The 13,789-nt window shown below is 36.3% G+C and overlaps 2 protein-coding genes across 6 annotated transcripts; one reads left to right on the top strand and one right to left on the bottom strand.

Annotated features, from left to right (window-relative positions):
* Positions 1 to 3,808: 3,808 nt before the first annotated feature.
* Positions 3,809 to 6,589, bottom strand: LOC143449494 (uncharacterized). 3 transcript variants are annotated; one of them, XM_076949716.1, is made up of 5 exons: positions 6,376 to 6,589; positions 5,896 to 6,068; positions 5,494 to 5,587; positions 5,273 to 5,405; positions 3,809 to 4,993 (listed from the first exon to the last, which is right to left on the bottom strand). In XM_076949716.1, the coding sequence occupies exons 2-5, from the start codon at positions 6,043 to 6,045 to the stop codon at positions 4,738 to 4,740; spliced, it is 633 nt and encodes a 210-aa protein (XP_076805831.1). In that variant the 5' UTR covers positions 6,046 to 6,068; positions 6,376 to 6,589; the 3' UTR covers positions 3,809 to 4,737. The 3 variants fall into 3 exon arrangements, with proteins under 3 accessions (XP_076805831.1, XP_076805830.1, XP_076805832.1); XM_076949715.1 differs by having other exon boundaries at positions 5,896 to 6,589; XM_076949717.1 differs by having other exon boundaries at positions 5,285 to 5,405; positions 5,896 to 6,589.
* Positions 6,590 to 9,598: 3,009 nt separating this feature from the next.
* LOC143450660 (testis-expressed protein 264 homolog) lies at positions 9,599 to 11,660 on the top strand. 3 transcript variants are annotated; one of them, XR_013114757.1, is made up of 5 exons: positions 9,599 to 9,924; positions 10,266 to 10,487; positions 10,674 to 10,775; positions 10,957 to 11,112; positions 11,515 to 11,660. XR_013114757.1 is itself a non-coding variant. In XM_076951295.1 (4 exons), the coding sequence occupies exons 1-4, from the start codon at positions 9,676 to 9,678 to the stop codon at positions 10,969 to 10,971; spliced, it is 588 nt and encodes a 195-aa protein (XP_076807410.1). In that variant the 5' UTR covers positions 9,599 to 9,675; the 3' UTR covers positions 10,972 to 11,660. The 3 variants fall into 3 exon arrangements, 1 of the variants encoding a protein (XP_076807410.1); XR_013114756.1 differs by having other exon boundaries at positions 11,505 to 11,660; XM_076951295.1 differs by having other exon boundaries at positions 10,957 to 11,660.
* Positions 11,661 to 13,789: the final 2,129 nt, after the last annotated feature.

Raw genomic sequence — 13,789 nt, 5'->3', positions numbered from 1 at the left:
CAAGAAGTCGCGAGAATTGAGAGTGTGGCGTTTGAGAAGATACACGCCTTGGCAGGTTAGGACGAAAAAGAGCGAGTTTGTCGAGCTCTGTACATTGGTGGTAGCGAAAAAAAAAGGTGTTGTTGTCGAAGTGAATATGATTGCCAAAGCAGTTTTTCGCACGTGTGGAGCATTTCCTCCAGTGATGCACCGAGATCCCGAGGTCAGGTAAGGAAACTCTATATAAAGACGTAGAGTTATAATGGAGTAGCATCTTATGCGACCCAAGAGGCTTGGTCGGAGGGCAGTTGATATGCGAAGGTACTCGCCATATAAACATACGATTGCCTGTTAAGCAGTATCCACGCTTGATTGAGCACGATGCAAGAGATCCAAAAGAGGACGAACGTTGATGTAATAGAAACTGTCGTGAGTCCAGATGAAGATTCACCTGATCGGTTGATGTAAACACAAGAAAGCATGTAAGCAGCAAACAACAGAACATGTTGTGTTTCTAATCAGAGAAACATTTCGATGGAATGATTTTGCAACCAGTCCAAGAAGTCCTGAATGTGGCAGAAGAGGTTGTAGCGTCGTCATCGTTGTCGTCTTCGTCACCTCCGTCAGAAAATGAACCGCTTTGAGCTGGAGCCATTGTTGTCGTTGTTGTTAAATCAACTTGTTTACAAGAATAAAGTTAGCAGTACCAGCCACATTGAAACACATCGGGTGTTTTCACCAGAATGAAGAACTGGTAGTAACGGTCACGAGGATTGAAACACGTCGGGTTTGTCACCAAAATGCAGAGCTTACTTAATGCAGAGCTAATCTTATCTGTTTTAAATTAACTTATGTTATGTTAACTTAATTTACCTGTTGAATTATCTGACTCTATTGTTACGTGCGGTTAGAATACTCTAACGGTCTAACCTCTTGTCAGCCAAAAGGTTTTAATATTACAACAGAAATATTTTACAAGAACAGGTTTTTATTGTAGGTGCTGTACACTTTCTCAATATTACGCATAATCAAGAACATAGTAATACCAGCTGCTTATAAGATGTCTATTGAGTTGCAATCACCATGACTAGCGTAGAAAGCTCATCTGCCTCTCTCTGTGTCTCTGTGTCTCTGTCTCTGTGTCTCTGTCTCTGTCTCTGCTCGCCGGTAAAAGTGCGAGCTTATAAAACGTGAAGCGATGGGAGTGAAAGTGTTCGATAAGAAAAACGCAGCATTTCAGAACATGTGCAGCGAGGAAAACAATGTGTTGACAATGGGAGTTACACGTAGTTGAAGTTGACACGTAGATAAATAATTATCAGTATAAAGTTTAAGAAGCGGGCATTTGCAATAAAGAATTCTTATCAGCACAGGTGCTGGAAACAACCTGGGAACGTACTAAAAGGAGTTTTCACACGAAGTTATTTAGAGTAGGTTTCCAAATATCAAACGACAGTTGAAGTGTTATCATAAAACAAGTTCATAAACTTCATTCAATAACTGGAAAAAACTTTTCCAAGAAATGATGTAATGGTATTAAAAATGCCACCCAGGCCGCTACACATTCAATTACCGGTAATGAATCAGAAATTTAATGCCAAGACTTATTTCTGAAAGTTATGCTTTTAGATTCAGATATATGGGATTAGGATATTATGGAACATTGGAACCACTGAACAGGAGCAAGCGCAGGAACACTTTACCGAAGGTCAAAAACATTACAAAGACACTGTAACATAGCAAAGTACAGAATGCATTTCAAAGTTGTCAGTCTAATTTTTACTCATATACCAACCACTGCAGTAATACTTTTTCACTAGGGTAGTGGAGTCGATGTAAAAAAAACCTCCAACTTCTCTTGTGTAGTGCCACAATTCCGACCTCTGTATATATGTCACGATCACTCCCAAGTATTTTTACCTTCCTAGGTACTGTATGAAAGTCTGTACAACTGCTGTTGAAGGATACATCAAATAATGTTCACCATTCTGTCATTGACACCGGTTACTATTTTGTTTCCCAAGTATGTTAGTATCATACAAACTTGTAAAACAAGCTAAAACAAGATAGAGCTAGAGTCATGACAATTTATAGACTTAAACTCCACTGACCCAAATTTCTTTCAACCTTACAGCCCTGAACGCTACCCTTGTGTTGTGACCCAAAATTTTGTGGCTGAGAGATTCTGGTGGGCCACAGGCCATAAGATTCATTAAAAGTCACATTTCAAACAGGGTGCATTCTGTGCGATGCGTAGACCAAAGGTCAGTTTGGCATACACCGAGCATTTACTATGTCAAAACGAAAGAGCAAAAATAACTTGCAGGAACCATGGTTTCAATATGATTGCGCAAAGACATGTATTTGATCCGTATCATGCCGAGGTCAAACCGAATTTACGCTGCTTAGCTATAGCCTTATAGGTCACACAAAAGATCTTTGGCGTACTTCTAGAAGACTTTCGCACTGTAGGCTATATGTCTTCTATTTCTCACCATTGACTGTGGGGAGCGAAAAAGATGGTGCTAATCTTTACATTATAGGTTAATACACGAGACAAATACGATACAATTAAGATGTCATGATGATAAAAATTCCAAAAAGCAAAGTACTTCACCATTATGCTGGCTAAAAAATAATCCTTATTAATACCTTTCAAAACACATAAAAAATGTACAAAAACTCATTTGCAACCGCCATGAGTCCGCATTTTTCAAGAACGGCTTTGAACATTGCCTATAACTCTGGCATGTTCATATGAAAGCACGAAAAGTAACCAAATAAGCACCTATTGTATACGAAGTATGTTAAATGTTTCATTTTCAGCCATTTAAATAAACGAGTTTAGTGCAGAAGTGCGCAAGACCAACTTAAAGCTAGCTCGACTTTTTTGTTTGTGATTTGGCGCCTACTACATGAGGCGTCTACAAAATCGAGATAAATCCTAATCAAAGATGTAAAACGACAAAAAAACAAAAAAATAATGAGCTAACTAACAGAAATTGTCAGAATCCAATTACTCTCAAGAAAACATTATTTACATGAAATAAGAACCTACAATACTTCTATTGAGTGTTTGTCTATTGCAACAAAATGAAATCTGCGTAAAGTAACTTTCTGCAAAACATATTCAAACATTAATTACATAATCTTCGTTTTACTTTACCGTCGTAACAAGGTCAAATCAAATAGTAATATGGTATGGCAATCTTTATCTTCGGATTGAGGAAAGTCTTTGCACAATGAACCCAGCGATTTTTCACCGCTCGAGCTCAGGCTACGGAGCTAGCCTTTGTCCAAGTTCCAATTCTACACACACAATTTTTATTTGATTTTTTGTAAGGTACTGCGTGCTTGAGTTTAGAACAGTTCAACAAGAGTTCGAGACTACTGATCAGGAACAGGTGTCGTTAATACTGTACTTTTCTTACCCAAGAGCATCACAACAGTAGCGTCACTGAGAATCGAAAACTAGCGGAATTATTGCAACCCCAGCGCTGTTATTAATCCGAGCAGAGTGACGTACTGTATTAACATATTATGATGCCACAATAATTGCTGTTTCCTGGAGAGCATGTTTAAATTACTGATTTGTAAATAGCGTCGAGACACACAACCCAACCAATGTCTTTATAGATACTATTTACAATATAAAGGCATTGAGACAATCACAAGAGTTGTTTTTTATAAATTCCATATGACGTCATAATTTTGCCAATTACATAATCATTTTATCACATGTATTTAAGGTTTTAAAAGTGTCTGGTATTTCTAATTTTCAAATCTGGCATCTCTCTCATCAACAAGTTTTAAAACATTTTGTTTTCATGCAAAACTTTTTTATTTAAAACGAGTACATCCTATACAAAAAATAAAATAATACAGGATGATAGAAATTCAGGAAATATTTTAAGAAAATTATGGAATAAAAACAACTGGAATTGTCCAAGCCCAAGTTCATATAATAATTTTTAAGAATAGGAACTTTGCTTTTCAATGAAATTGCGTCACACAAATACTGAAAAATGTTTGCAAAACAAAAGTAAAAATTTAGATTGGAAATTATATGACTTGGAAGAATTCCTCAAATAAATGGTTAAGTACTGGACAACTCTAAAGCAGTACCAGCTACCAGGTAACCACCTTGACCTAGCCCAAGTATGGAGATAAATGCTATTGCGCTGCCTTGGGCAGGTTCTGCATAACGCTTAGATCGGCAAACAAAGCTTTTTACTTTTTTATGCGTTATACGTCAATTATACGTCAATATGTCAAATTTACTTTGTCTTTAATGAACTCAACAAGCATGCATGTGTGACACGGCATGCAGAAATGCACATTCGTATATCTAAGACACTGCTGCAGCAATAAGTCTTCGGTTATAGAAATAGATCATATATAATACAAATACAACATCTTCTGTCAGAAGTATACATGAATAGTTTTCTAAACCATAAAAACAAATTAGCCAACGTTGCTTCATATTTGGCAGTTGAAATAAAGCCAGGATATTAAGCAAAATAAAAAACTCAAACAAAATGTACTAAATCAAAAAATATTGTAAAACAAAAATAACCAAAAATGCTGAATTTGATTTCAATTCATAAATTTTGTTTTAACTATAACATTGGGTTGTTTTGTTATAATCCTTACAGGGATCTGCAATGTCTGATAAATTATCTTGACAGTTTCAGCTTAAGACAATTTAGGTTACAAGTTACAATGGACACAGCAAAAACACTGTTTATTTATAGAGTGTTATAATTCTATCTTAATTGGTAAATCTGGCCACACTTCGAGGGTGGCGTCTACAACAAATTTTACTCTTTCAACAATATCTTCTTTTTCGATATAACGGAAGTTGATTTTCATTTCCGAGAAGAACTTTTTCATAAATGTGTCGTAACGAACTATCTCCTCAAAGTTTTTTGTGTCGATCCTAACGTCATCGTTGCATAAGCAATTCGGCGAAGGTTTCATTACAAACACAAGCACTTTTTCAGCGTTTGCCAAGCTGGAAATAACAAGATTTATGATTCAATATGCATCTACTTGCATTGAAATTGACTGTAACATATACTAAAGGGAAGTTACTGAATATTTCGGAAAGACTTTTATGCATCCTTTACTACGCCCATATTTTATCGTTTTTTTTATTGCGCCTCGGCCAAAATGTATTTGTCATTACGTCAATAATTGTCTGCAAGGCGCTGTACCATATCGAATAAGATGAACAAAGCAGCAAGGATCACAACAGTGACATCACTAGTTTAGCGTAAATAGAATTTTGTACTCGTGCGCCCACTTGAGGATGGAACTTTTACTTAAAGCATCTTCTGCTGCTTCGGCTCCAACATACAGGTGAAGATAACAAATGGGATCCAAAATACCTCGGTCATAGATGCACAAGCAGTTATTTTCGTCTTCTACCAATTTTTACAAAATATATGGTTTCTATAACAATTTTATTTCAATATTTGTACCAAAGTAACAATCTTATATGTAAACAATTACCTGAAAGTGCTTTCATCTGTATCTCTCTTGTGCATTGACTTTCCAAAATAAGAAAATTCAACCTCTTAAATACGTTGATATCCTTTTGATCATTCTGCATGCAAAGTTATTTTCAAAGTTAAACGAAGACGACCTTGACTGTACGGAGACTAAGTCACAAATTCGTTAGCATTGGACACCGTCCTATAAAGACCACGTAAGAAACACAGCCAGAGTAAGACGAAATATGCATTGCTACAATATTTTAAAAGTTTTATCATTTCGATTCTTATATTGACATATTTGGTTATATTCCTACGGCGGGCAGTTGGCTTTAATTGCAACTTGGACTTTGCTACCTTCGTTTTTGGATGCTTGCCCACTAATATTATCCTCAAATTACTTACGAAAGTAGTATTTTACCGCGGTTATCTTGTTTTCCGTTAAAACGTTCCGTGCAATTTCCTCAGAGTATAATACGTTTTTGCCTTTAGCTTTTACATATTTTTTGCAATGGTCAATCATAGTTGTTTTTCTAGTGGAATGAGCTCCACAAACATAAACTCGTTTCATTTCGACAATGTGCCCTTCAAAACCTGAAAATGATGTTTACAATGTATGCAAAACAATTGCTAGTAGCTATGACAAAATTTGCATTTTTATGTTATGTTTAGTATATACTGAAGCTAGCATGCCGAGAAGAGCAATGCTATAGCAAATTTTCCCATAGGTAAAATAGGCCAATGTTCATTGGTTAAGTATGATTTCCTTCAAAACTTATGCACTTGGCAGAAAAGCAAAAAATAGTGACTTTCCTCATCAGCATCTTAACGCCTTTCTTACGTTTGCAATAGGTTTGACTATCTGGATATCGGTTAATTTTAACTTTAACTTTGCACTTACAACAAAATTTGCTGTCTATCGGAAAGGCAGGATGTGGGCCTACGCGCTTGTAGAAAGCTATATTGTGTTGGGCTTTAACTTCGTGTGGTCATGACTTTAACCAACTGCATTTACAACATAATTACTGTCTATCCACTAGGCAAGCTACCTACGAGCTGCACTGACATGACATGACTGACTTTTCTCAAGTCACTTACTCTAAAACAATTATGCTGAAAACGATTAGGTAATACGTACGTTTGCGTTGAAGTGTCTGTTCACATATGCACACTGCAAACATCTGTATGAAACGTTAATCATTTTCTAACGGCTAAACTATTTTTTATGGGTTATAAACTCTTTCAATCATTGCTAAGTGATCTATATTTTGTGTTTGTGAAAAATTAAGTAAGGAACAGCAAAGGTGGCTGTCTACCAGACTAGATACAATCCCTTTTAATTGGCTGAGAAAATCACCACGGAAACTCACACTCAATCTTTTTTGATGTCGCACCTAAGCTTGTCAGCGGTGCCGGTGGACGTGTCCTCAGAGTTGTAAACGGGCCTTAACCTGAAACTGACCCGAAACCGAACCAAAAAATTATTTGAAGCCCGAATTAGGCCCGAAAGTTAAATGTACTGAAGGAATCAAAGTCATCTTTTGTTGTCATCATTTTCTAAATTGTGCTTTTCTCTCTGCTGGAGGATTTTAGCACCACGTGTACATGCATATTTCTATAAAGAAAGTGAAACTATGAGGCAAATATGTCAGTGTGTCAGTACAGATTCGGACCCGAACTTGTTTTCAAACTTAAACCCGAACCCAACCCGAAAAGCCCGGTCCGATCTACAACTCTGTTCCCCATATTCAATAATCTATATTATTTATCATCTGGCATTTAATGAATGCTATATCACATAGATGTATTTCATCTCAAGAAATTAAGATTGTGTTATTACTTAAACGCTTTTTATATTGCACCGATTTGGAAGATCACGCGTCTGTCTACCTCAATTAAATCCGTATAACCTGACTTCCATGGCTTCTTTGCAGGCAGCATGTACTTCTCATCAGCGAAATTAGAGACAAACATTGTTAGTAAGATAAAACCTCAGCTAAAACCTTTATTCAAACCAACGAAACATAAGAAGCTGTGTCTCGTGCGGTACAACAAAAGTGCTTATAAAGAAGCATTACCTTAATTCTATTTGAGGAATGCGACGAGTGCTGTGAGATGCTAAAAGGGAAGTGTTATGTAGGCTTACCATAATTTTGTGGCTTCAAAACGGGACGCTTTCAAACAACCTAAACCCCTTAGCTGTGATTTTTTAAGTTGACATTTTTCGGAATTATTACGTAGGCCTACATTTAAACCCACCCTAGCTGTCTTCATTGACCATATTGCCATCGAAAGTTCAAGTGCTTGTTCTCTAAATATCGGTTTCAATTCGAAAAATAGGAAGGAATTGACGTTAACGATACAAAGATGTCTGCCTTTATTTCACCGGAAAATTACCGTACCAATTATCCGCTAACAATAACGTCACAATAACATTTTTATCGAATACAATGAAATAAATAACAAACAAGATCTCGAATTCTTCTTCAAGAAGTACCGGTACGCTACACAGCAAAAACAATAATAAAAACATGCTAATGTTCGTGCATGGCTTCTATGCGGTATGCCTATGCTGGCTGACTGAATGCCAAACCGGGACGTTTGGCCGACCGATCGGGACGCCGGGACAAGACGTTAAAAAGGGGGACTGTCCCGGCTAAAATGGGACGTATGGTAAGTCTAGTGTTATGTAGCATTCATTCATTCATTTTATTTTTTGTCTTTGATGTGGTTGACGAAAAATTGTGCTGATGCAGGTGTTCGCGAGCATACTAGCAGGTATGATGATAATTACCACAAATTAGACGGGCAAATGTGGCAAGGCCTCGAAGGCAAAAACGTGCATTACGGTGCCAAGCAAGTTTTAAAAACTACGGTTAAAATAGTGTAGCATCACCTAACCAAATGTAGGCTACGTTTTAAAAAACTTTCAATTCAATTTTACAGTCCAAGCGGTCCCAGGGATCCAAGTGAACCTGTATATTTTGGAAGCATACGGTTCGATGCCTATGTATAGAAATGTGTATAGAGCGGTGCTGTAACCACGTTATTTTCTTAGGACTCGAGTCAAGTAAAGTCATTTGGCAAGTTGAATTAAGTCAGGTCGATTCAAATTAGCCTACTAATTGGATCAAGTCATGTCATTGGCCATACCTTTAACTGATTGTTCGTAATGAAATCAAATGTCTGCAATTCCGTTGGTCGATATATAATTTAACAACTAAGCTTTTATGACTTGCGTCAAGTTACTTTCCAAGACTTGAGTCAAGTCATTTTAAGCTTTGACTCGAGTCAAGTGAAGTAATTTAAAAACGTGACTCGAGTCAACTCAAATCAAGTCATTGACTCGAGTCATTACAGTACTGATATAGAGATGTCTGGAGAAGCATTGATGGGATCGCCGATTAGGAGAGACATTTGAGTTTGTCAATTGTGATGTTTGTGCCCCTGCGACTGTGCATTTTGTGTACTAATTGCATTACAGTGGTCAATCATTCATTCGGTCACAGCATCTTTTGGTGCGCCCACGTGCTGCTTTCACTTTAGTTTTGCGTTGATTTCTGCATCAGTTAAACTTGAGTTACAACGCCTTTTGTTGTGAAGGCGTTTGTTATAAATAAGATTTCTTTTGTTTACTAGCCTGTGATGCTGGGGAACACCCACTTCTGAGGAGTCAGATGGCAACGGAGTTCTACAGCTCAACTGAGCTCTATTAACCGTGGGAATAGCGTATCACAACGTGAGATACGCCATAAGTTGTTGTGGTCTAGCGCAGAAACCCTACTGGAAAGTTTGCTGTTAGACACACTAAAAACCCGAAGGGGCTGAAATTGAAAACAGTATTTCCTAACTAGGCTAGGCCTATTTTCTTTCAGCCAGTTCAGGATTGTAGTGAGATCTAATAAATGCACGAAAGTTCGCGCCAAGCCAACCTAATACATGGAACATAGAATATGGGGCAAAATGATAATTCTGCACCAGAAAATTGGTGCAGAAACCAACTTTCTGCCCCAGAAAAATCCGGCACATCACACAAACTTTCCAGTAGGGTGCAAAAGTGCACAACCACAGGATTCATTTGTATACTAGACCCCACCTACTCAAACAATGGCATTATGAGGTTGTGAACTTCTGATCTAGACCCGCTTGTTGTTTACATTAGAGTTAGGCTAAGGAATTACTTGAGGGTGATAATTGCAAAATGGACATTGCCACTACAACCAATGTTGTTCTGCTGATGATAGCTACTTCTGTCCTGTATTTCTTGTACAGAATTGGAATTTTTACCAGTGTGCACGTTGTTGTTGGAAAGCCAGTCATTCAAAATGCATGGATTGCGTACAAGTATTATACAGGCCCGTATATGGATTGTGGACCAGCGTTTAAGGATGTTATGAAAACTTTTCCTAATATGACTACTGTTGGCATATTTTATGATGATCCTAATACAGTAAGTTTAGTTTGATAGCAGCGTAAATACCTATAACTTATGAACTCATTATCACAGTGTTTACTGGTTGAAAGTTTACAATCTAACCTTTATTGTGTTGCTATTTGCAGCTATGTAATTTTTGTCCTTTTGCATAGATACGGTAGTTAATATTTTACACAGCCTAACTATTAGTCCAGTAATCATTAAGTACAAGCCTGACTAAACGTTTGTTGGTAGTCTAACGCTGCAAAGTTGGCAGGTCTGGCCTCTCCACAATACATAGTCTACAGGTTATGCAGTTAGTATAATCGCTGGTTTCATTACAGCTTGTCATTTTGGCTAATCATTTTCTATTTTAGACACCCAAAGAGAAGTTACGCTATGCTCTTGGTATTATGATGAGTGAAGATGGCTCACCACCAACAGAAAATCTCATTGCTCTAGCCACTTCCAACCAGTATGCTATAATGCAGTTACCAGAAATTAAATATGCTGTGAAGACCAAATTTCCGCATACTCTTGATATTGTTCCATTTGTAGCTCCAATGAAAGTGTATCCTGCAATGGGAAAATATATTAAAGTATATATGCTCTTGAATATTACAAACATAGCATATTAATTAATTTGACTAATTAAATTAATTAATCTTCTAACTTGACCACCTGAATTTTATAAATCTGTTTATAGGTTTCAATTTTTTTCTAGTTCTACAATAACAACTTTTTTCTTGTTTTTTTTTTTATAAATTTTTCGCTCCACAATGAAGCAACAACAGCTTGATGCTGGTACACTAATTGAAATATGCAAAAAGGACTGCATTCACTACATGGCCCCATTGAGCAAACAACAGGAATTTTTTGTGCCAGAGGTAAGATAAAGTGCAAGACAGCAGTCTGTGTTTATGTAATTTGACAACATATGTTCTAGGCCTTAGGTTTAACTGGACCGACCAGATTGTTTACCGTTGTTAATGGTATGCACTCAGTGGTTACATAACTTGTTAATTACTGGCAAGTGGTGTGAATTTAAAGTATTTGGTTTGTTTACAGGCTCTGCAAAACTAATGTTGGTTGAGTAGAGGAAGTGAAGGGACTAAGAAAGAACAGGATGGATTTATTTGTGGATAATGACAATGAGCAATCGTGACATCAACATCAATCAACAACCTACGAATAAGCATCTTTTGTCACACAGGCATCTAAAATGTAAATAATTATTAATTACTAACTTTCCGCAAGCATATTGAAATACTTTCTAATTGTAATGTGATGGTACAGCCCGCTTAATTGCATACAAATGTGGTACCAATACATAAACTGCTTTTTAAAATGCATTTTGCACTGCCTGTATATCTTAACACTGCTCAATTCAATAACCTCAGCCTGACCTCGTTTTGTTTATTGTGTATATTATATATCAAGCTTTTACTTTTTTCCAGAGGTGTAATGTTATCTGAGAGCAAAGTCTCTAATTTGCATTATATTGGTAAAAATTTGGTTGATGCCCAAATATTTTACTATAAGAAAAAGAACTATTATCAATTTACCTACAAGTATTTTGTAATGTTTGTTAAGTTTTCCTTCTTGCCTCATTGCAGTATCATTTAGATTAGAAGATCGCCCTGAATAAGAGGGAACTCCACAGTATTATTTCATTTTCAATGAAATGTGTGAAACGAAATGGATGTTATCATTGGCATACCATGAGCAGATTTTTGGATATATGCTAATAAAAAGAAACCTAACTAACTTGATTTTTTTTCTTTAATTTATTATTTTGATTGTCAGAATGCTGTTATTTAATACCTTTACTTTATGTAGTATACCAGTTAAGTTGACTAATAAATTGCATATAGTAATTTCATTTGTAAAAATGTCATTGAAAATTTTGTAGATATTGGCTCTTGTCCATCTATGTGAATGCCGTAATAGTATTATTTAATAAATTTGCAAGGAGGGATATCAAAATATCTAATTGTTGGGAATAGAAGTGGTCACTGTTTGCTAGTTCTACAAACGTACTTGAGCTAACAAACACAGTCAAATGATGTACTACAAATAAAATAATTGGATATAACCAGCGAACAAGATCGTAATAATAATCATGAAAGATCAATTTTCACGTATTTTGTGTATGGCTGTACATCGTTTAACTTTATTCGCTCGCTAGCAATGTTTTCCAGACATTGATCGTCTGTTTACTAGCTTAATTGACTCAGGTTTCAAGGATTTGTCCGCAATTTTCGCTGTTCTGCGTTTTTTGTACGTAACCTAGTCCAGTGCTGTAACCAAGTCATTTTTTTAGGACTCGAGTCAAGTCAAGTCATTTGGGAAGTTGACTTAAGTCAAGTCGAGTCAAATTACTGATTGGATCAAGTCAAGTTAAAATATAATGCAATTCGAATCAATTCATGTCATTGGTTATATCTTTAACCGATCGTTCGCAATGAAATCAAATGTCTGTAATTCAGTTGGTAAATAAATTAACAACCAAGATTTAATGACTTGGTCAACTTACTTTCCGAGACTCGAGTCAAGTCATTTCAAGCATTGACTCGAGTCAAGTCAAGTAATTTAAAAACTTGACTAGAGTCATTACAACACTGTAACCTACACATTCTATCGAAAGTAACTAGGGACTAGGCTATTTCACCGGAAAGCGGTTACCGTCCGTAATTCGGAAATGGCAGTTGTGTAGCCGTTTTTAATATTAATAACATCAATAAACATACAATACAATTTAATACATGCTAATATTTCGTGATCGATATTTATTCTTTGGGAGTTTAGTGTACGCTTTGTGCAAAAAACTTATTGTTTTATACGCTCCACCTCCTTTTTCAATTTATACCATGTTTCCATAATTTTACTGTTTCCGTTTCTACAGTTCTAATTGTGCTCGAGGCAAGCGCTGTTTCTAACTTAACGCCAGTTAAGTTTAACTCTTTTCTACAGTAATACTTGAACGAGGAAATGAGCAGAATTCTTTGGTGTAAGGAGCCAGATTTTTAGACCACGGATTACGGCACTAATATGTAAACCACATTACCATTTACCCACACCACAGACTTTTTACATCGCAGCCTCATTATCTCGTGGGTCATAACTCCTTCCTATTCTGGGGTTCACGAATGGTTCATGCATAGTCTCTACATAATATTGTAATAGTCTATACATTATATTATAATATTATGTGGAAGTGCACAAGTATAGGAGAGACCCCTAACGGCTGTTTGCCTGCATAATTTTTAAAATGGCAACTTCATAGAAAAAATACCAGCATCTTATAGTGTACTGTAGGTCCTATAAGTAAACAACTTCGCCAACTAGGCATCGCAACGATGATAGCTCAACTCATCGAGCGTAAGTCCGCACATGAGAGTAAGGTTTACAATTTCGAACAGGCCTAATTCTAATCTATAATATCATAGTACTCTCTACTCTACACTGTAGACTGTAGAGTGTAGAGAGTACTATGAGTGAAGGTATAACATCAACCACTAGCTGTTTAGCTATGTAACGCAGAAGATTTTAAAATCGTTTAACGAGAGTATAGGATAAGTAAGTGTAGGTAGGTTTAGTATAAGATAAGTATAGGTATAGGTTAGGTAGAGTAGTAAACTAAGTTTAGCCTACGATCTAAGCTATTAATTATTTAAAATATTACTTATATGTGTTATGACTTATGAGAATAGACCCTTTCCGAGTTACTATCTGCATGGGTGACAAGATTTTTTCAATCAACTATACTTAACAATGGAAAATGTCGACCCACTTTGATTCTTTTTTAAATTACAAGTGTTCTAGCCATTAGATTGTAAAGATTTCATTCAGGTGAGTTGCATATGAATTGCTTTACGCCATAAAAAAGTGAAAATATGTT

The sequence above is a fragment of the Clavelina lepadiformis genome, chromosome 3 (genome assembly GCF_947623445.1).
Source record: "Clavelina lepadiformis chromosome 3, kaClaLepa1.1, whole genome shotgun sequence".
Taxonomy (NCBI): domain Eukaryota; kingdom Metazoa; phylum Chordata; class Ascidiacea; order Aplousobranchia; family Clavelinidae; genus Clavelina; species Clavelina lepadiformis.
The sequence above is the reverse complement of the archived record's forward strand: the minus strand, read 5'-3'. Positions and strand labels throughout refer to the sequence as shown.